At 40.2% G+C, this 21,254-nt stretch overlaps 2 protein-coding genes across 7 annotated transcripts in view; one reads left to right on the forward strand and one right to left on the reverse strand.

The window, feature by feature from the left end:
- st3gal7 (ST3 beta-galactoside alpha-2,3-sialyltransferase 7) overlaps nt 1-11,159 on the forward strand; it is a 32,934-nt gene extending 21,775 nt beyond the window's left edge. For all 4 annotated transcript variants that reach the window (XM_043712969.1, XM_043712967.1, XM_043712970.1 and 1 more), the window contains 3 exons: nt 1,304-1,490; nt 4,019-4,177; nt 8,343-11,159. In XM_043712969.1, the coding sequence (XP_043568904.1) occupies nt 1,304-1,490; nt 4,019-4,177; nt 8,343-8,585 (589 nt within the window). In that variant the 3' untranslated portion in view covers nt 8,586-11,159. The remainder of the gene's footprint in view (nt 1-1,303; nt 1,491-4,018; nt 4,178-8,342) is intronic.
- Nucleotides 11,160-14,529: 3,370 nt separating this feature from the next.
- Nucleotides 14,530-21,254, reverse strand: part of hps1 (HPS1 biogenesis of lysosomal organelles complex 3 subunit 1) — a 38,915-nt gene continuing 32,190 nt past the window's right edge. For 2 of the 3 annotated variants that reach the window (XM_043712961.1, XM_043712959.1), the window contains exons 15-18: nt 19,646-19,759; nt 19,251-19,333; nt 16,384-16,595; nt 14,530-14,730 (exon numbers count right to left, since the gene is read on the reverse strand). In XM_043712961.1, the coding sequence (XP_043568896.1) occupies nt 16,433-16,595; nt 19,251-19,333; nt 19,646-19,759 (360 nt within the window). In that variant the 3' untranslated portion in view covers nt 14,530-14,730; nt 16,384-16,432. The remainder of the gene's footprint in view (nt 14,731-16,383; nt 16,596-19,250; nt 19,334-19,645; nt 19,760-21,254) is intronic. The other variant, XM_043712960.1, reaches the window with a different exon arrangement.

Consider the following 21,254-nt stretch of genomic DNA (forward strand, 5'->3'; position numbering starts at 1 on the left):
TGTTTATAGTGGTCTGTCCCTGCCACTTCCGGTTGTCAGTTTCAGCTGTTCGCTGTAGTGGTTGGTATATTGGGTCCATTGTACAAAATACCATGCAAGGACTGCACAAAACCCTATATAGGACAAACAGGAAGACAGCTAACAATCCGCATACATGAACATCAACTAGCCACGAAACGACACGACCAGCTATCCTTAGTAGCCACACACGCAGACAACAAGCAACATGAATTCGACTGGGACAACACTACTATCATAGGGCAAGCCAGGCAGAGAACAGCCAGGGAATTCCTAGAGTCATGGCATTCATCCACAAACTCCATCAACAAACACATCGACCTGGACCCAATATACCAACCACTACAGCGGACAGCTGAAACTGACAACCGGAAGCGGCAGGGACAGACCACTATAAACACCAGAGGAAACATCAAAGAAGCGCTTCGCAGGAGGCTCCCAAGCACTGATGATGTCGCCTAGCCGGGGGACGAAACGTTTGCAACAAAAACTTCCAGCTCGGCGAACAGAACCACAACAACGAGCATCCGAGCTACAAATCTTTGCACAAACTTTGAAAATCAAGTTATTCAACATTATTTTTGAATATTGTTTCAAACATTATTTTGGACATTAGACTAAGAAATAATGGGCATTAATTTTTTTCTAAAAGTATTATCAATTGTTTGTTTCACCAGCAAAATCTGGGCGTAAGCATCTGCACATTAGAAAATGTCAACATAGGATCTTCCCAGGGTAGAGGTATTGATGTAGAGGTTTTTCCCTTTTAAGTGTGACACGTAGATGAAGCTTAACAAGAGAAAGTGATGTCCGTGTAGTATTTTTGCAAGATTATTAATCCTGAGACCCAGGTAATGTTCTGGGATCTTGGCTTTTAATCCTGCCATGGCAGACAATAGAGTTTGAATTCAATAAAAATCTGGAATTAAGAATCGAACGATGATCTTGAGACAGTTATTAATTGCCAGGAAAAAAACCACCTGCTTCATTAATGTTCTTCAGGGAAGGAAACTGCCATCCTTACCAAGTCTGGCCTACATGTGACTCCAGACCCACAGCAATGTGACTGACTCTTAACTGCCTTCTGGGAAATTAGGAATGGGCAATAAATGCTGGCCTAGTCAATGATGCCAACGTCCTGGGAATTAATCAAAATAATGAGTTGATACAAAAGCTTTTTCATCATGGACAGCTGTACACACGTATACATATTTGCTCATATCTAAATGCTAGAGGTATCTGATCTGATACCCATTCTTTGGATTAATTCTTTTCTACCCATCAGGATGAATAATGGGCCTGTGATAGGTCACGAGGACGATGTGGGATGGAAGACCACATTGAGGATCGCATATCCAGAAAGTGCTCCCCTGTCTCCCTGGGAATATGATTCAAACTCACTTCTTGTGATGGTGACGTACAAAAGCACAGATCTTGCTTGGCTAAAGGCAATGGTCAGGAAAGAGTCGATGGTGAATAAGCATTTCCTTTCCCATTTCCAAATGTATACTTTTAACAAAATCTTGCAATGCTGCTGATGTTGTAATCTTTAACTGAAGGAAATGAAGGAAATCTCTTTTTACTTGCAATCCTTTCTGCAACCATTCTTGTTTTTCTCTAGCGTTGTAGAGTCATAGAGATGTACAGCACAGAAATAAACCCTTCGGTCCAACTTGTCCATGCCGACTAGATATCCTAAATTAATTTGTTCCATTTGCCAGCATTTAACCTATATTGTTTATTATGGACCAGGCCAGACCCCCACAAAACGTTTCAAGAAAGTAGCCTGAACCCTAGCTTTGTTAATTGTTTTAAGCAGGTGTAAAATGGATATTCCAAGAGGGATGCCACTGGCCCAACGACTTAGTTTTAAACAAAACAGAATTTATTTGCAAGATTACCGAATGAAACACAAACAAAAGAGAACAGAATACATAATAGCTTAGCCTGTCCGAAAACCCAGCAGATTATCCCAACTTAATGATGCTGTTCCAAATAGTTGCATTAATCCCAATAGACACCCTTTGGTACAAAAGGTAAAATCAAACACAGGGTCTTACTAGAGAGATGTCAAATAGAGAGAGATGTCATAGAGATTCACCATGGAACACCTTCTTTGACCAGCAGCCTCAAAACTGACTGCTTGCTCTAGTAACCAGATTGCTAAAACCAAAACCAAACTAAACCAGAGAAAAGTTGACCTCGGAGAACTGACCACTCCTCTTTCATTGCACAAGTTTTTCTTTAAACGTGAAAGCCTTTTACTGAGGCAATATCTGTTTGTTACAATCAAATTGGCCTAAAACTCATAAAAACCAGACCTCCTAGAGTCTCTGCGTTTACGAACACTCTGAAAAGTAAACCAAGGACAACATAACCTCGTTAAAAGAGCAGCACCATCACACGCTCTAAACCCTTCCTATTCATGTACCCATCCGAATGTTGCAATTGTACCAGCCTCCACCACCACTTTTGGCAGCTCATTCCATGCACGCACCCCCTCTGCATAAAAACACTGTCCCTTACATCCCCTTTAAATCGTTCTGCTCTCACCTTAAATCAATGCCCTCTAGTTTTGGACTCCACTATCCAGGGAAAAAGACCTTGGCTATTCACCCCATCTTTGCCCTTCATGATTTTATAAACCTCTATAAGGTCACTCCTCAACCTCTGACACTCCACAGAAAATAACCCCAGCCTATTCAGCCTCTTCCAAAGCTCAAACCCTCCAACCCTGGCTACACCCTTGTAAATCTTACTTTAACTTAGTTCAGAGATGGTCTGAGTCCTTTCTTTTCACATTACATAAGTACCATCATCACATACTCCCCCCCTCACTTCTTTTGATAGAACACAGTCTCCACTCTAACACAGTTCCACAAGTGCATAACTGTACTTCAGTTTGTTCCTTTAATGAAAGATAATATCAGAAAACTCTGGTGTTGGATAACTCTAAACCCATCACCTCAGTCAAACTTCAAGAGTGCTACTGAGGTGAAAGAGCACAATTCGACTCCATATTACAATTTATTGTGATAGTCACATTTTCTATTCAGAGATGGCTGGCAAATACTTCATTGGTCCATTACATTGAGGTGCATACTTACTTTACTGAATCCAAGAACAGCCAAGGACTGTTTTGAAAACCTAATACTCTTCGCGGAAGGAACTGTCATCCTTTCTCTACATGTGACTCCCATCCCATAGCAATGTGTTTGAGTCTGAACTGCCTTCTGGGCAATTAGGGTTTGAAAACGACTGGTGGCCTCGACACAGACATCCACATCCCATCAACAATTATAAAAAAACAGAGCTAAGAAAACTTTTTAAACATTTCTGTCATAAACTACAGGGTAGTTTTTGGTCCAAATTCTTGGATAAATTCAGATTATTGTGAAATAAGTTCTGCATTTCAGAGCAGGTAGCCAGTTTGAAGCATGCAGGAGTTGTCACAGTAAATACACAGAACTAGATGTGGATATATCATGCAGAAAGTTACCTCATTGAAAGGCACAGCACAGAGCAGAACATTCTCATGTGTCTGATGCAAACTGCACATCCATCTTGTAATATCACTTTAAGAGGAAACATGCTGGGGTGTAGAACATGTGACTAGTGACCATTCTCAATCTAACTTGCAACACCTAGTGAGGCTGTGCTTTCCCATAACTATAATTGTTGGGGTTCTATAATAAATCTGTCCACTGAGCGATCCTCTATCATATGCTATCAAATAATATCAAATATCCTCTATCAAATAAACAGCACCTATGTCTGCTCACTAGTCCTGGTGTGAGATCAGTAAGGACAAAGTGTGAGTAAGCACAAAACCACAACAATCTACAGGAGGCCAGCTTGGGTTTCATTAGCAAATAGGGTAAGGTGTTGTTTGCAAAGTGAAACCTTAGAATGAATTATTCACATTTCCCTGTGTTACATGCTGATTTGTAGGAACATTTTGCAACCTTTGGAATTTCATTTGACTATTTTTTTCCGATAGAATCTTTGGCAGAAGATGTGGTTTTGGCAATCGGTGGTTGAGTCAATCCCTTTAGAACCAACAAACTATCGAGTATTAAATTTGGATATCGTCAGAGAAGCAACACTGAATCTCTTGGGCTTCCCAGAGCCTCACGACAATCATTGGAGATGGAAGCAGGTATGACTCTTCAACTTTAGCTTCTCGCCAATAAAGGTCCTTGTATCTGAATAGTCAAACCATTATCCAGTCTAAAGACCAAACTGCCATTCTGCCCATTTAACCTCTGCTAGCTTTTTGAAAAATTATCAAATCAGTTCAATTCCTTTGTTCTTTCCCCATAACCCTTCAAATCTCCCCCTTTCAGTATTTTCCAATTCCCTTTTGAAAGTTATTCTTGAATTCTGCTTCTACTGCCTTCTGGGTATAGCATTCCAGATCACAACAACTCGCTGTGTAAGAGAGGTTCTCTTCCTCTCTCATTCTGATCTTTTTCTAATTAACTGAAACCTGGATTCTCTGGTTATGGACCCTCTCACCATTGGAAATAGTTACTTCTCATTTGCTGTTCTCAAAATCACTTTGAGCTATGGAATAAAAACACAAAGTGCTGAAAATGCATAACAAGCTGACCCAGTGTTTGTAACTTCGAGAGACAATGTGTTGTGGAATTTTGAGAAAGTATAGGAAGATGATAAAGGAAGATAAACAAAGACCTTCTGAGCAAAGAGAGAGGAGATAGCCTGCATATTGTGCTGGTAAACGATGGAAGTGCAGAGGGACAAAACATTCTAGAAGAATTGGGTAATTGGCATGAAGAGAAAATCCACATTACTGAGCAGCAGGGAGCTTTGTGAAAGGCTTAAATATGGCTAGGTAGGGATTGGATTTTAATGACAGCAACTGTAACATTGTCCGATAGTTATGTTTAATCCAGAACCTGGTGAGTGCACAATTGTCATTAAGTTCGTTTAAGTATGAGGGATGAGAGATAGTTGCCAGTCCAGTTTACACGCTGCCTGATGTTCTTTCCCAATGGCTTTAATGGAAAGTTCAAAGGGGATACGAAAGGAGACAAGCTATTCCAGTAACCTTCTCCCATTAACCCATTTGGATTCTAATGGGAATTGTTCACTTCAAATCTTACAGTATGCTTCATCCAAACATGGATAGAAGATCAGAATTTCAGAGTTAAGTCACAGTGTTGACTTCAAGGAGCCCTTGATAAATTTTAAATTAGAAGGAATTGGGGGTAAACTGTCCACTGGTTTGAGTCATACTTGGCACGAAGCGCAGTGGTTGTGGTTGTTAGACATCAGTTATTTCCGACATCACTACAGGAGTTCCTCTTGGTAGTGTCCTAGGCCCAACCACCTTCAGCTGCTTCATCAGCGACCTTTCTTCCATCATAATGTGAGAAGTGGGGATGTTCACTAATGATCGCACAATGTTCAGCACCATTCACGACTCCGCAGATATTGAAGCAATCCATATCCAAATGTACCCAGACCTGACAATATCCAGAATTTAGCTGATAATTAAATCCATGCCAGATAAGGTGCTGAACATTTCTAATATGAGAGAATACAGTCATCTCCTATTCAATGGCATCACCATCGCTGAATCCTCCACCATCAACTTTCCTGAGAGTTATTGTTGGTCTTAAACCGAACTGAAGCGGCCATGTAAATGCTACAAGAGCAAGTCAGCTTGCACATTGTTCAGTTCCTTTGTCAATGTTTCTGATCATAAAGCCATTCCATGCTTCTGTACAGCAAAATTTGGACAACATTCACCTTTTCCTTTTACCCAATTTCATGATTAAATAGACTTATGGGGTCAATAATATAGAATTGGATAAAAGCCTATCCTTACCTATCCCTTCTTTTGAGATTCCTTTATTCCTACTACTTTACTGCATGTGTATTTCCTAACTGCAATCACCTTTTCACCCGAGGGGAGTTCAGTTCCATAAAGACTCGAGAAGCTCAACACCATCCAGGACACATTAACGGTTTTACCATCACTGAATCCTCTTTAACCATCCAACTCCTTCAACATTTACTCCCTCCATCACCAATGCACAGTGTGTACATTTACACGAAACACACTGCAGCAACTTGAAAACTTCCCAAACCCCCAACCACTACAATCAAGAGCAGCAGACACATGGGACATTGCCACTTTCAGGTTCCCCTCCAAATGACAGATCCTAACTTGGAAATTGTTTAGCGGTGAGTCAAACAGCTGGAACTCTCTTTGTAACAGCACTATGAATGAGTTACAGCAAATGGACTGCAGGAGTTCAAGAAGACAGCTCATCACCACTACCCTGAGAACAATTAGGGATGGACCTTGCTAGTGGTATTTAAATGCTGAGAATGTCTGTTGTTATGACACGGAGTAAACTCCTCTGCTAATTTAAACCCAACACACAGAGAAGCTCACCTTGCGCCATAATCTGTTACTTTTGAGAGGCAAAGAACTATCTCAGAGATCACTATTTAAAGTAAACATCAACAATTTTATTCTTTAGGTCCAACAGAGAATATTACAACAACAACTATTTACAACTCATTTCTCTTAAACCTATTTTACCTCCCCTTCTTTAATACTGGTCCGATTATTTTAAAAAAAAACAAATAAGATTTACAGGAAAAAAAATCACACTTCAAAACCAATCAACTTTGTTGATTCTCCTTTGTAGACTTTCCTCTGTATTTTCCTGGGTCATCTCTTCTTTGGTCTTCTTCTGCACAACTTTTCTTATGGTCAGGTATCTTTCAGAGAGCCATTCAACTAGCAGTCTGTACTTGTTGGTGCTCTTTGCAGTTCTCCCCCTAACTGTTCAAAATGTCCAGTTTTAAACCCCAAAACATCAGATCATTTCATTGGTTTGATGTCACTCCAAACAGTAAAATTCACTGATTGGCCGAATTTGAATTTATTTTTGTTCTATGGCAACGCAATTCCAGCTATTTGTTTCAACCAAATGTTACATTTTTAAATTGTTCAGCACACTCTGTACTTTCAGTCAGTCCTTGCTAGTTTCCTCTCTCTCTTAGGGGTACAGTATACACACCTGGGATGGCACGGTGGCTCAGTGGTTAGCACTGCTGCCTCACAACACCAGGATCCCAGGTTCGATTCCAGCCTCGGGCAACTGTCCGTTCTGTGTCTGCGTGGGTTTCCTCCGGGTGCTCCTGTTTCCTCCCACAGTCCAAAGATGTGCAGGTCAGGTGAATTGGCCATGCTAAATTGCCCATAGTGTTAGGTGCATTAGACAGAGGGAAATGGGTCTGGGTGGGTTCATCTTCGGAGGGTCGGTGTGGACTTGGGCCAAAGGACCTGTTTCCATACTGTAGGGAATCTAATCTAACCTACATCTTCATAACACTGTTTAAAAGTAACACTATCCATCCTAAGATCCCATCCGTGTCGGAAATACACAATAGTGAATATAAGAAGCTGATTTCACAAACAAAAGGAGTCAAACAACTAATTCAGAAAAGAGTTGGAAGAATAGATTATAGTGAGTGTAGAATTTGGAAGTGGTGACCCTTACCCATCACCAATTCATTGTGTTAGGAGGATGAGGGATTTAAAGCTGGGAAGAACATGTTGCACTTTGGCTCCACCATTACTGGAGATCATTGAATTTTTAGACAGAGCTTTCCCTCAGGACATTAGGCAAAATCAACTAAGAGACTGCCTGTGAACAAAATGGGCTTTTCCATAGGACTAAATGAACATTTCATATAGCATGGTTTCATAGAATTATATACAATAGAAGGAGGCCATGTGTGGTTTCCATGCCAGTACTTTGAAATATCTACTTGATTAGTTCTATTCTACTCCTTGCTTTTTCCTTTAACACTACAATTTTTTTAGTGGACCATGGTTGATCCTCATGCCCTTTGGAACTCCCCAGGAATTTGAGAACCTAGTTATAGAGTCAAGAGTCATACAGCACAGAAACAGACCCATTGGTCCAATCAACCCCATGTTGACCATAATCCCAAACAAACTAGTTCCTTTTGCCTTCTCCTCAACAACATCTCAGCCAACCAGAGTTGACTTGCCAAACCAATCAGCACATTATCTCCTGCGACAGAAATTGCTGCGATCTTTTGAATGTTTATAATTGTCCTGATGTGTGCAAGATGAAAAGTTTCAGCAATGTGTCCCACTCATTTCAGCAAGATCCAATTTTCATTATCTATTTGCATTTTGAAAGTTACTATTCAATCTGTTACCACACTCCTTCAGACTGTGCATTCGAGCTTAGGACTCGCTGTGTGATTTATGTTCTTCCTGTCATTGCTGTTTCTGTTGTTTTTGCCAGGTGCTTCCAACACAGGGAGTGATTTCCATCGTCACAGCCCTGTACTTGTGTGATGAGGTTAACGTTGCTGGTTTTGGCTATGACATGTCTCGGCCAGACCTGCCTTTACATTATTATGAAACAGTCCGGATGAATGCGATGAACGTTCAGGCTGTGCACAATGTGAATCGAGAAAAACACTTCCTGGTTTCTTTAGTGAAAGCCAATGTTGTTAATGACCTTACTGGTGGGATCAGCTGGTAGAAGAGTACTGGAGATCCACAGCCTACAGCTGAAGTCTCAATCCTTTAAACACTTAAAGCAAAGGAATATTTCAGCAACATTCTTCATGTTGCGCCAAACATCTTCAAGCACAGACAAATTCTAGACAAACTACACAGTGTTCTTCCTGCAGCATTTTCCAAACGAAAGCAATGCACACGACATTTAAGCAGAAATTTGTCGCACAACTGTTATGGAGGGGTGAGTTAACCAAGAGTTGGTATATTCGCAGGCAGTTGTCCCAGATAAGAAGGCCAAATTGAAGCAAGTTAATGGTTATCAAAGAATGAAACTGAAATCTTGATATAGAATATGATATATGGTTTTAAATATCTGAAGGTAAAGTGTTTAGGATACTTTGAATAAAAAGTATGCACACTGTTGAACGGTGCAAAGAACCCAACCTTGAGTAACTCAGATAAAAGTGGAGTTAAGTGCAGTTTCAGTTTTCCACTGAATATTGTGATGGCAGCAATGTACTTTTGTCACCAAGTGTTTGTTTAAGGGACTAAATGCATTCTGGGCAGGAGGCCGAATCAGGCATCCTGGATTCTTCCAAATGGGCAGCCTTTCTGTAACTAGGAATAAATAATTGATCATTTATTTTGTTTATGATATTGAGTCAAATGATTCATATTGGTGCTATCATTTCTATATTTCTACTAATAAAAGATTAAAGTCTGTGAGTCTTTGACCCTGGATGCTCAAACCTATTATAAGAAAGGAACAGGGGCCAAGTCTTTTATTTGTCAGAGCTCTCACTGTCAATAATGCAAGGTGTGGTATAGTATTGCACATCCATTTCAATAGGAAGGTACTAAATAATTAATATAGCCGGTACTCAGAAAGGTGAGATCCAGAGCATAGTGGAGGAAGACTGAGCAATAAACAGTCCTAGGCAAAATCATGTTGTCAGGTGTTAGTTCAGGGAGAGCCCATTTCAGCAGTAGTCCAGATTGATGAACATGTAACATTTCTAGAAGCAGAGAATCCTTGCTGCACAGCTTACTCTGCCAACATGCCTGTGCCAGCTCTTCAAAAACAAATCAATTAGTGTCACTCCCCATAATCCTGCAAGTCACTTCTCTTTGAGTACGTGCCAAACTGCTCTTTGAAAGTTCAGATGGAATCCAATTCCACCCATTTTCAGGTTGTGCGTTCCAGAATGTAACAATCTACAAAGACAATTCCTCTCAAAATCCTTTGCTAATTATTTGTGAACTTTAGTTATGAAATTGGGATGCTTATACTGTATGGTACCACTATCACATTGAGAAGTCAGAATTTCAAGGCAAATTAGAATGAAGAAGTGAGGGGAAATAATAGACGTGCAGTACTGCATCCCTGCAAACATTTGAATTACCTATAGATACAACAGTGACATTGAACGTGGCCTGATATTTGTGCAGGAAAATAAGGAGTACTGGTGATATTATTGAATATAAAGGAGAGGGCACGTTTGAAGAGTGGTAAATTAAGAGTCAGCATCTTCCTAAGTCTGCAGCTAGCATTTTTTTTTACTGCGCTAAGGCATAAAAAGAAAATGAGTTTCTCCCAACATCAGACAGCGTAAACAAGCTCAACTGGAGCGTAGCTGATTAGTTAACTAAATTAACTATTTCAATCTAGCATGAAGATACACTTTTTCTTTTGTACTGTGGACTAAAAGTGGGACTAGATATTGATTTAAACCAAGGAAACTGTGAGAGATGTTGCAGTTTTAAAACAAGTTACTAGAACACATTGTGAGTCATATCTACAATGTTGTCTGATCCAAGCAGTGAGGGAGCATTCCTAATAGAACAGCTCCACATGTATGTATTCATGACATTTTTGCTCAGACAGCATTTTAATTGACTTTGCAATCAGGACCTGTTGTTCTGGGCTCAACTACTTGATTGTTTCCTCGGCAGGTCATTACAGCCCAATGTGTGAGCAATACAGCAGGACCATCCAGACTGTGGAAAACAAAGCATCCATATCACTTTGTTGCCTGTGTGGAGCAGTAAATCATCAGTAGTTAGCTACTATCCATCATTTTTCTCCATAGGTTGTTCACTCTGCAAAGCCCCACTGAAAAGATAAAAAGATAATCTTCCGAGGCACGAAAAGCGTGAATCCTCAATTACCGAATGAAAGACTGAAAATCCCTGGATCCATAACCTCATGTCATTAGCAAAGACTTGAAAAAACACTCATTGACATCTGTGCTCCAGGCTGGTGCCAGATCAGTCCGTCTCTGACACTTTCTTTCCTTCTCACCTGCAATATTTGTGTCTTGTCTTGTTTCTTCGTGGGTCTGATTGCAAGTGTGTGGGAATTTTAAGGAAAGGATTAGAGTTTTAAGTTGTAGATTTATAGGTTAGCAATTCAACTTGAATTTTTTTGCAATTGGTTAAAGGTTTTATTATAATTAACAACAAAATAATTTTATGTAAAATAATCCTGAGTGTTCACATTCTTTTAAGCTGAATTAGACAAGTAAAATTTTGTGGTTTAATCAAATTTTTCATGTTTGTGACAACACTGGGAATAAAAATATGTAGGCTCTTGTAACATGATGAGGTGTACCTATTGATACATTAACATTGTAATTCCTCAGAGATGTTTCTGCAATTTTGTCACAGCCTGTATGAGCAAACCAGGCCAAATGAGACCAGAAATCTGAATTATTAAGCGGTTTTATTTTAAAGCAAGTGAAGAGAAGAGCAACTGTTACAATTGGATTCACTTAGTTCAATCAATCCATCTCTGTTTGCGCACAGCTAGAGAGGTAAGCTAGCCAGCTGAACAGTTAGGACCAGAGACTCATTGACACAGCAGTGGCAAGTTACTTTCTGATGACCAAGTTCCCTTATTGAATTGATCGTTCATGGTCTAATGTAAGGCATCTTCTATTTGTACATTGTTATGAACCTAGCTTTTAAGTTGGCAAGTCAGACCTTAGAATCAAACCCTACTTGAAAGATCTTAAATACTTCTAGTTAGTTAACGTGGTTAATCACTGAAACATGGTTACATATGGCTGCAGATGTTGTTTAATAAGTGTTTAACTGTAAGTTTCCACTTAGTGATTCATTCCAGTTTCTTGGCACCGTGCAGGCAATTTTACAATTTCTGTCTCAGCCTTTGGGCATGACCATTTCACAATTCTAAGGACCTAAACTTTTTTCAGTTCTAACAATTTGAAGGTTTCTACACAGGCTCTCCTGTTCTGGAAGCTTGGAAACATTTCTGCTTTGGTGAGTGGTTCCATTGACTAAACTGGTAAAGAACTGGTTTCCCTACCAGGAGAAATATTCTGAACTGAACTCTAGATTCTTCTGAACTGGACAAGGTGATTATTCTGAAGTCAAAACTAATTGCAATAATGTATTGACTTGCGTGACATAAACCCAGCAGTATAAATATTTTATCCATTGAGACCACAAGAGTCTGCCAGGCAGTTGGTTTAATTCATGTGATGTTTTTGTCACTGTTCCAGAATGACTTTCTGACCATTTAAAAAAATCTCAAAGAACTAACCAAAATCCCTGTGGCTCTGTTTTAAAATCTAACTTCCAAAACATTAAATATATATCTTATATATCTTTCATCACACCTTTGCAGTATCCAGTGCCTCTGGCCATTTCTTGATATCGTGAGGAATTAATCAAATTAATTGAAAACTGGGATCTGCAATACTGGGGGGCCTCTAGATGAGTATCCAGTTGGCATTTCTGGCTGAAGATTGTTGTAAATGGTACAGCCTTATCTTTTGCACCAACGTATTGAGGCCCCTCATTATTGAGGCTGAGAATACTTGTGAAACCTCATCCTCTACTGAGTTGTTAATTGTCCACCGCTACTCACGATTGGAAATAGCAAAGACTGCAGATTGCTATTGGTTGTGTAATTACTTAGTTCCATCAGTTGCTGTTTGGCATGCAAGCAGTCCTGTTTTGTAATCTCACCAGATTGGCACCTCATATTTAGATATGTGCTGCTCCTGGCATGCCCTCCTGCACTCTTCATTGAATCCTCTGGTTGATCCCTTGGCTTAATGGTAGTTGTGAGGGCAGGGGATGGAGGTTGTGTATGTGTGCGTGCGCCAGGCCATGAGGTTGCAAGTATAATTCTGCTGTACTGATTGCCTACAGTGTCTTATGAATGCTTCTTCTTAGGTTGAAATTTATTGAAAGTCTATCCTATTAAGCACAGTAGTACCACACATGATATAGGGTATTCTCAATGTGAAGTCGGACTTCATCTTCTCAAGGGTTGTGTGGTGTTCCTCTATCGATACCATCATGGACAGATTTAGCTGTGGCAGCAGATTGGTGAGGATGAGGTGAAGAATGTTTTTTGCTTATTGCAGGCTGCAGACCCACTCTAGCAGCTAATTCCTTTAGACCTGACCTCAGTGATGGTATTGCCCAGCCACACCTAATGATGGACATTGAAATCTCCCATCCAGTGCACATTCTGGAGTCTTGTCACTCTCAGCACTTCTTCGAAATATTGTTCAACATGGAGGATGACTGATTAACAGCTGATCTTGGCAGGGTGGGGTGGGGAGGAGGTTACATGGTAATCAGCAAGAGGTTTCCTTGCCTATGTTCCACATGATGTTGTGAGACATCATGGGGTCCAGAATCAATGCTGAAGACTTCCAGGGGAGCTCCCGCTGACTGTGCCACGAGGTCTCTGCTGGGTCTGTCTTGTCATTGGGATAGGAGAAGCCCAGGGATGGTAATGGTATTGTCTAAAACATAGCTACTAAGTATGATCATGTGAATATGACTATGTTAGGCTGTTGCTTGACATGTGAGACAGCCTGCCTTAGTAAACAGAACTTAAAAGGTCGGCAGAGCTGAGTTTACCATTGTCGTTTCCAGTCTTAGTTGATGCTGGTTGATCCATCTGGTTTCATTCAGTTTTTGAGACTTTCTAATTGTTGATATAACTGAATGGCTTTGAGGCTATTTCAGAGGGTATGTAAAAGTCAACCACATTGCTGTGGACTCGAGTCACATAAAGGCTAGACTAGCTAAGGATTGTGGTTTTCCTTCCCTGAAGGACAATAGTTCGTGAACCAGATGGGTTTACATGATAATTAATAATGGTTTCTTGATCATCATTAGACTTTATATTCCAGATTTTTATTGAATTTCAGCTCCACCCAAACTCTCGGAACATTACCAGGTTACTAAATGAGTGACAATACCCCTCGACTACAGCCTCCCCCTATTCACAATCAGTCCACTCATGGAGTAGTGCAGTTTGATTACCAGAGCCTTCCTCCCATCAGAGTGGTAACACTGTCATATTATTTATTTAACATGTCAACATGATAATTAATTAATTAACATGACAATAAGTTATTTTTTCTTCCTGTCTATTCACTATACAATTCATGTCATCGAGTTTCCTTTTGATTTGATCAATTCTACAGAACGTTTCTTTTATTAGCTCCCCTCAATAAATTACTAACACCTTGTTTAAAAAGCAACAACATTTCAAGTTTTGGCCATTTTATATCTATTCTGGTTTTCATTGTTTGTTGAGCACCTTTCAACTGCTTTATGTCTCACTCATACACTTTGAAACTTGAAACATGAGCTGGACTCTCTGAGCTTTGAGTTGAGAAAAATGTATATAGCAATCTAAAGCCATTAACTGTTTTAAAATCCTCTGGTCCAAGACAGAATGGAATGAAGAAAAAGAATCAAGGGGAAGAAACTAATTCAGACAAAGTGTTCAGCAATATTCAAGTGAAACAAGACTCAATTATGTAAAGTGAAAATAGCACAAATGGCTTTGATATAAAGTAAAATGACACATTTGCACATCTGAAGTGTCCCAGGTTTTGGAAGCTTCTTTGACTGAAGTCTGGCAAATCCTTTTCTCTGAACACATTCTTTTACAGGTGAGACAATCAAAGGGGTTGGTAAAGATTAAGTTTATTAAGCAGGAGAACTAGAAAAGCATAGAACCACTGCTACATCACAAAGAATGTCCAATTTTCTGAAGTTCATTTTCAGGAGTCACCATGCAGTTCCGTTTTTATGTCAGCTTTGCTGGAATGTTAATACAGTTTTGGGTCATGTTTACTGAACATGGAAATCACATCCAAGAGGAGAAACCTCTGTTTTAACAAAAATCACACAAACAGGTAACTGTTCAGATCTCTCCAAATCAATGGCCTTACTTGCTAAATTCTTCCAGTGTTAAATAGTTTTTGATTTTGACATTTCATATTTAATTTTATAGACTGGTAATACTTTCAGCAAAAGAAATTAAAAGCATTAATCTATTCAATAAAAGTAATATACATCTCTACTCAATGGCAAATCAGTAAGTGGAATTAACAGCACACTAAGGGCCATTTGGCTCAACTGGTCCACTGGTGATAATGCTCCACATAAGTCCCGACCACCCTACCATATTAGCCAATACTTGTATTCCTCTCTCATTCATGCACTTACCTAACTTTCCCCCCGAATGTATCTATGCTATCCACTTAATTTTCTCTACATGGTAGCAAATTCCACATTATAAGTGCTTTGAAATAAAAGGAGTGCCAGCTTAATCTTTATTAACATCTCCCTATACTACCCAGAGCCCAGGCCCTGCCATGGCTCCGGTATCCTGCTGGGATATACTTTTAATTCTGCCTGCTCCAAAAGACCAACATCCACAAATCAAGATGGATTTTTAATCTTTATGGCAGGAAGCATTTAATTGAAATCTCGTCACTTTGCTCAAAAACTGCATGAATCCATGAAAGATTCTGTAAATCTGTTTTTTTAGATTAGAATCAGTCGGAACATTGTGACACAGACAGTCTCACACCTTAAATGCATTATCTGGGCCATATGACACCAACTGTTAAAGTTCATTTGAGAATGTTAACGTTAAAAAAGCTCTGCAATTTACATATGAAAGAACTGAAACCAACATGTTCATTCTACAAGATGAAAGATTTAACAAACAATCCTGGAATTTTTCCATATATTATTTGAGTTACATCACACTGTAAAACTTTGCTACAAATTCTGTTTCTTATGATCTTATACGCCACAACCACCTGATAAAGGAGCAACGCTCCGAAAGCTAGTGCTTCCAAATAAACCTGTTGGACTATAACCTGGTGTTGTGTGATTTTTAACCCTAACACATACTTCCTGAAGCTCACATCAGGTGATGGAGGGTTTAACCAATGCTACTTTTCCTAGCCTAGGATCCAATAACGCAGACAGCTGCTGTCCCATTGAAATGAGCTACTCAACACAGATCATGAATCCAAAAATGATTGTGTTGTTTGTATGCTTGAATGTGAAGCAAGATGTATCTCTACCTTAGAGGGCAGAGATTTAGCTACAATGGCTACAATCTGTTAGGCAATTGAATATAAAACCAATCGACCCAAAAACATGTATTGGTTGCCATTCAGGTCTTCCTCCGTATAAAACCTCACAGAAATGCTAAATGGTGAAGTTCTATCAAAAATGAACTCAATCCATTTCCCACTTCTCACCTTCTCCTAAAGTGTATTAGCCACAGGAAAAAGATTTGAATCTCTTGCAGCAAAGGAGGAATCTCGTAACTGAGATACCGGAGCCAACTGGAATTGAAAAGCTTGAAGCTTAATGTCTGCTGGCTACAGGGTTATACTTGTCACTAGCCCTGAGCTTACTGTGGCCTCCAACTTAGGTTAAAAATTCAAATATGCAGCACTATCTCCTATTTGTAGCAGTTTTTCTGAGTGTTTGCCCTTTCTGTTAACATCTGATCTCACCAACACAGAAGACCAGCCTCCAAGCTTCCAGTGATCTTTGTCCTGTTGTTTAAAGGATTGGGATGCGTGAGGGTTCCCACAACCTGCGTGCCAGGTCAGAGCATTGCTGAATGATGAACTCTGTGGGAATGACACCCAGGTGGATAGTGAGCAGCTCAAAGCACTTGATCACCTCCAAGCTGTGGTTCTTGCCATAATATCGCAGTAGCTTCCTGAGAAAGAGATAGAATAAATGTTGTATGACGCATGTTGTAAAATCTAGATACGGTATATTTCAAGCCCCAACACTTACTGTCACCACCTCACATGAAAACTAGAGATTACAACAGCACACAAGCCTATAAATACAAATAATATTTGTATCTCTGTAAATATATGGACAGAGAATAGAAACAAGAAGCTGAGTATCACTTAACATGTTAATAATTTATTTCCAAACCTATTTCACAAGTAAACTAAAAATGTTAGTTGCTTTTGTGTAAGTAAATTTGACAAGTGGCTGTTACCAAATCTGCCCTTGGTTTTTATTTTGTTTTATTCCATACATTTCCTTTCCAGCTCTTAAACATGGTTACCAGCCAAAACAAACCCCAACTTATTCTCTACTCAGAAGGTGACAGGCCTACAGTGTTCTGTGTCATTTCAATGTACTGCTGTATTTTGAAATCCAGACCAATGTTCCTAGGAATACTGAATGTGTTAACAAGATTTAATTGCTCTGACATTTTAAAAACACTGGTACACTTAAATTTTCTTAAATATGAATCTTCTCTTGTACAGATAAAGAGGCTTTCCTCCAAACTCAGCTGCTTTAAACTGGGAAGCAGTTTGGTGTCCTCTTTCAAAACAATCACCAAAACCTGAATAACTTCGGTACAGCACTATGACCAAACCTGCACAGTTTATGTCTACTGTGCACATATGAGAGACTTGTACAGACTCACTGCATTTTTGGATTTCTGCTCTCTTCCTCTGGTTAAATACAATGTGGAGGTGCCAAAGTTGGATTGGGCTGGACAAAGTCAGAAGTCACATCACACCAGCACAGAGCTCCAAAAGCTTTTGATTTTAAATAAACCCGTTGGGACTATAACCTGGCGTTGTGTGATGTCTGACTCTGGTTAGATAAACTAAGACCGTGAGCAGTCCTGTCTGCTGCTTCACCCATTTGTCCACACACACTATTCATCAGCACATCTTCGAGATTTACACATATCCTTTCGTTGGTGCTTTGCTGAGATCACCAAAACCCAATCTTGCAAGGGCGCTTGTAAATATGTTGGATGTGAACTCCCTGTCATAAATCCATGATTCAGAACTCTTACAGCGCTGTAATTTTTAATTACCCTCTTTCAGCCTTCTAATTTTAAAAGAAAATTCATTCATGGAATGTGAGTAGGTCAACATTTATTTCCAATTCCTAGATGCCCTTGAAGTTTAGAGGTACCTTCTGGAATCACTGTTTTTAACCTGTTTGACATAACTGAGTAGCTTGCTGGGGACATTTCAGAGGGCAGTGCCTACATTCATGTCTAGGCCTGATCAGGTAAGGTCAGTTTTTCTTCCCTAAAGACATTACTGAACTAGATGGGCTTTTGTTTCGCAACAATCGTTTTGTGGTTATTAATTCCAGATTTAGTTACATTTAAAACTGCTGTGCTGGATTGTAACCCAGGACCCCAGAACATTACCGGGTTCTCTAGATTACCAGTTCAGCATCAATGCCATCACCTTGTGGCATATAGATGCTTATGAGAGGAGCAAGGCATTGTACAGGAGAGAGAGGATATTTCCACAGTTTCGTTTCGGAGAAGCAGCTGGAGTTTACCTCGGAACAGAGATTAACTTCAGAACATTGTGGCTTCAAACCCCACCTTCTGTTCTGGGACAATGCTCCAGTACATTGCACCGCTGCGGCACCAGCACATTCATTGGTGCTTTTGTCAGAGAAGTGTGCAGTACAGAAACAGACTCTTCAGTCCAACTCGTCCATGCCAACCAGATAGCCTAAATTAAATTAGTCCCATTTGCCAGCATTTGGCCCATATCCCTTGAAACCCTTCCTATTCCTATACCCATCCAGATACCTTTTAAATGTTGTAATTGTAAGCACCCTCTACGTTAAAAAGTTCCATTTAAGTCCCTTTTAAATCTTTCTGCTCTCACCTTAAACCTATGCCCTCTAGTATGTAGACTCCCCCACCCCAGGGAAAAACCTTGTCTATTTACCCTATCCATGCCCCTCATGATTTTATAAACCTCTACAAAGTCACCACTCAGCCTCAGACACTTCAGGGAAAACAGCCCCAGCCTATTCAACCTCTCCCTACAGCTGAAACCCTCCAACCTTGACAACATTCTTGTAAATCTTTTCTGAACCCCTTCGAGTTTCACAACATCATTCCTATAGCATGGAGACCAGAATTGCACACAGTATGCCAAATACGGCCTAACAAATGTCCTGTACAGCTGCAACATGACCTCCCAACTCCTGTACTCAATGCACTGACCAATAAAGGGAAGCATATTAAATACCTTTATCACTATCCTATTTACCTGCGACTCTACTTTTAAGGAGCTATGAACTTGCACTCCCGGGTGTCTTTCTTCAGCAACACTCCCCAGGATCTTACCATTAAGTGTATAAGTCCTGCCTTGATTTGCCTTTCAAAAACACAGCACCTCACATTTATCGAAATTAAACTCCATCTGCCACTCATCGGCCCATTGGCCCATCTGATCTCATCAACAAAATCTTCAGGCTTTCCACAAGTATTCCAAACAGCAGTCCCAGTCCCTAATTCACAAATCATATTATTGAAGCCTCACGCTTAGAAGCCAAACAAAATTTTGCAAAAATGTTGTACCTGTAATAATCACCAGTTAAAATCCCAATCGGAGCAGAGTCATCAGACAGCACTGGCAGTTCTATGACTGGTAACTTGTAACCCTGATTTGTAAAATTGAAAGAAGACAAAATGTTAGGGTCGATCAAATGCCACCACACAACAACTTGAGAAGAAACACGTATAATTCTCATCGGAAGGAAAACAGCATCATTGCTGGAGCTTGTTCATATAAGACATTACATAAGTGGTATATTCTGCCAGTCTGCAGTGTGCTTCGAAGATGCTTACTTTCCCTTCTTGAAGATACAATACACGAGCTCTGTGAAGGAACTGTAAGCTCACACATGTCCTTTATTGTGTCTGTGTGGGGTAGTCCACACTTGATTAAAATATTAATTTCAAAAGATACTCACACTTTCATTCTCAAACCAAAGGAAATAGCAGCAGTAGTAGTCTCCATCACGGAATGTGAGTGTGGTGTATCCCTTCTGCAAATACCTGCGTCCCATACCAACCAGAGACCACACCTGGTAAAGAGGAAGACCTTTAGTTAAAAACATTCACACAGAAACACATATAATGCAATGACATATATAACAAATCACAATTATACTGATGCTAGAGAAGTGATTGCTGGGCATCTTGCTGAGATATTTGTATCATCGATAGTCACTGGTGAGGTGCCAGAAGACTGGGGGTTGGTTAACGTGGTGCCACTGTTTAAGAAGGGTGGTAAGGACAAGCCAGGGAACTATAGACCGGTGAGCCTGACCTCGGTGGTGGGCAAGTTGTTGGAGGGAATCTTGAAGGACGGGATGTACATGTATTTGGAAAGGCAAGGACTGATTAGGGATAGTCAACATGGTTTTGTGCGTGGGAAATCATGTCTCACAAACTTGATAGAGTTTTTTGAGGAAGTAACAAAGAGGATTGATGAGGGAAGAGTGGTAGATGTGAATGCGAGCATAACAGTTAGTAAGTTTGCAGATGACACCAAAATTGGAGGTGTAGTGGACAGCGAAGAGGGTTACCTCAGATTACAACAGGATCTGGACCAGATGGGCCGATGGGCTGAGAAGTGGCAGATATAGTTTAATTCAGATATGCAAGGTGCTGCATTTTGGGAAAGCAAATCTTAGCAGGATGTATACACTTAATGGTAAGGTCCTGGAGAGTGTTGTTGAACAAAGAGACCTTGAAGTGCAGGTTCATAGCTCCTTGAAAGTGGAGTCGCAGGTAGATAGGATAGTGAAGAAGGCGTTTGGTATGCTTTCCTTTATTGGTCAGAATATTGAGTACAGGAGTTGGAAGGTCATGTTGCAGCTGTACAGGACATTGGTTAGGCCACTGTTGGAATACTGTGTGCAATTCTGGTCTCCTTCCTATCGGAAAGATGTTGTGAAACTTGAAAGGGTTCAGAAACGATTTACAAGGATGTTGCCAGGCTTAGATGATTTGAGCTATAGGAAGAGGCTGAACAGGCTGGGGCTGTTTTCCCTGGAGCGAGAGGATGGGGGGGTGACCTTATAGAGGTTTACAAAATTATGAGGGGCATGGATAGGATAAATAGACAAAGTCTTTTCCCTGGGATCGGGGAGTCCAGAACTAGAGGGTATAGGTTTAGGGTGAGAGGAGAAAGATATAAAAGAGACCTAAGGGGCAAATTTTTCACACAGAAGGTGGTACGTGTATGGAATGAGCTGCCAGAGGAAGTGGTGGAGGCTGGGGCAATTGCAACATTTAAGAGGCATTTGGATGGGTATATGAATAGGAAGGGATTGGAGGGATATGGGCTGGGTGCTGACAGGTGGGACTAGACTGGGTTGGGATATCTGGTCAGGAAGGACAGTTTGGACCGAAGGGTCTGTTTCCATGCTGTACATCTGTATGACTCTATGAGTGTTAATACTGGCACCGATTAAATGGATATGCCCTTTGAGCTATCAAAGGGTAATGGGGAGCCTGTGTATATGTCACCACATTTGAAGACTGAAGTAATCTCAAGATAGCTTAAAAGTGCAT

The sequence above is a fragment of the Chiloscyllium plagiosum genome, chromosome 22 (genome assembly GCF_004010195.1).
Source record: "Chiloscyllium plagiosum isolate BGI_BamShark_2017 chromosome 22, ASM401019v2, whole genome shotgun sequence".
Lineage (NCBI taxonomy): Eukaryota > Metazoa > Chordata > Chondrichthyes > Orectolobiformes > Hemiscylliidae > Chiloscyllium > Chiloscyllium plagiosum.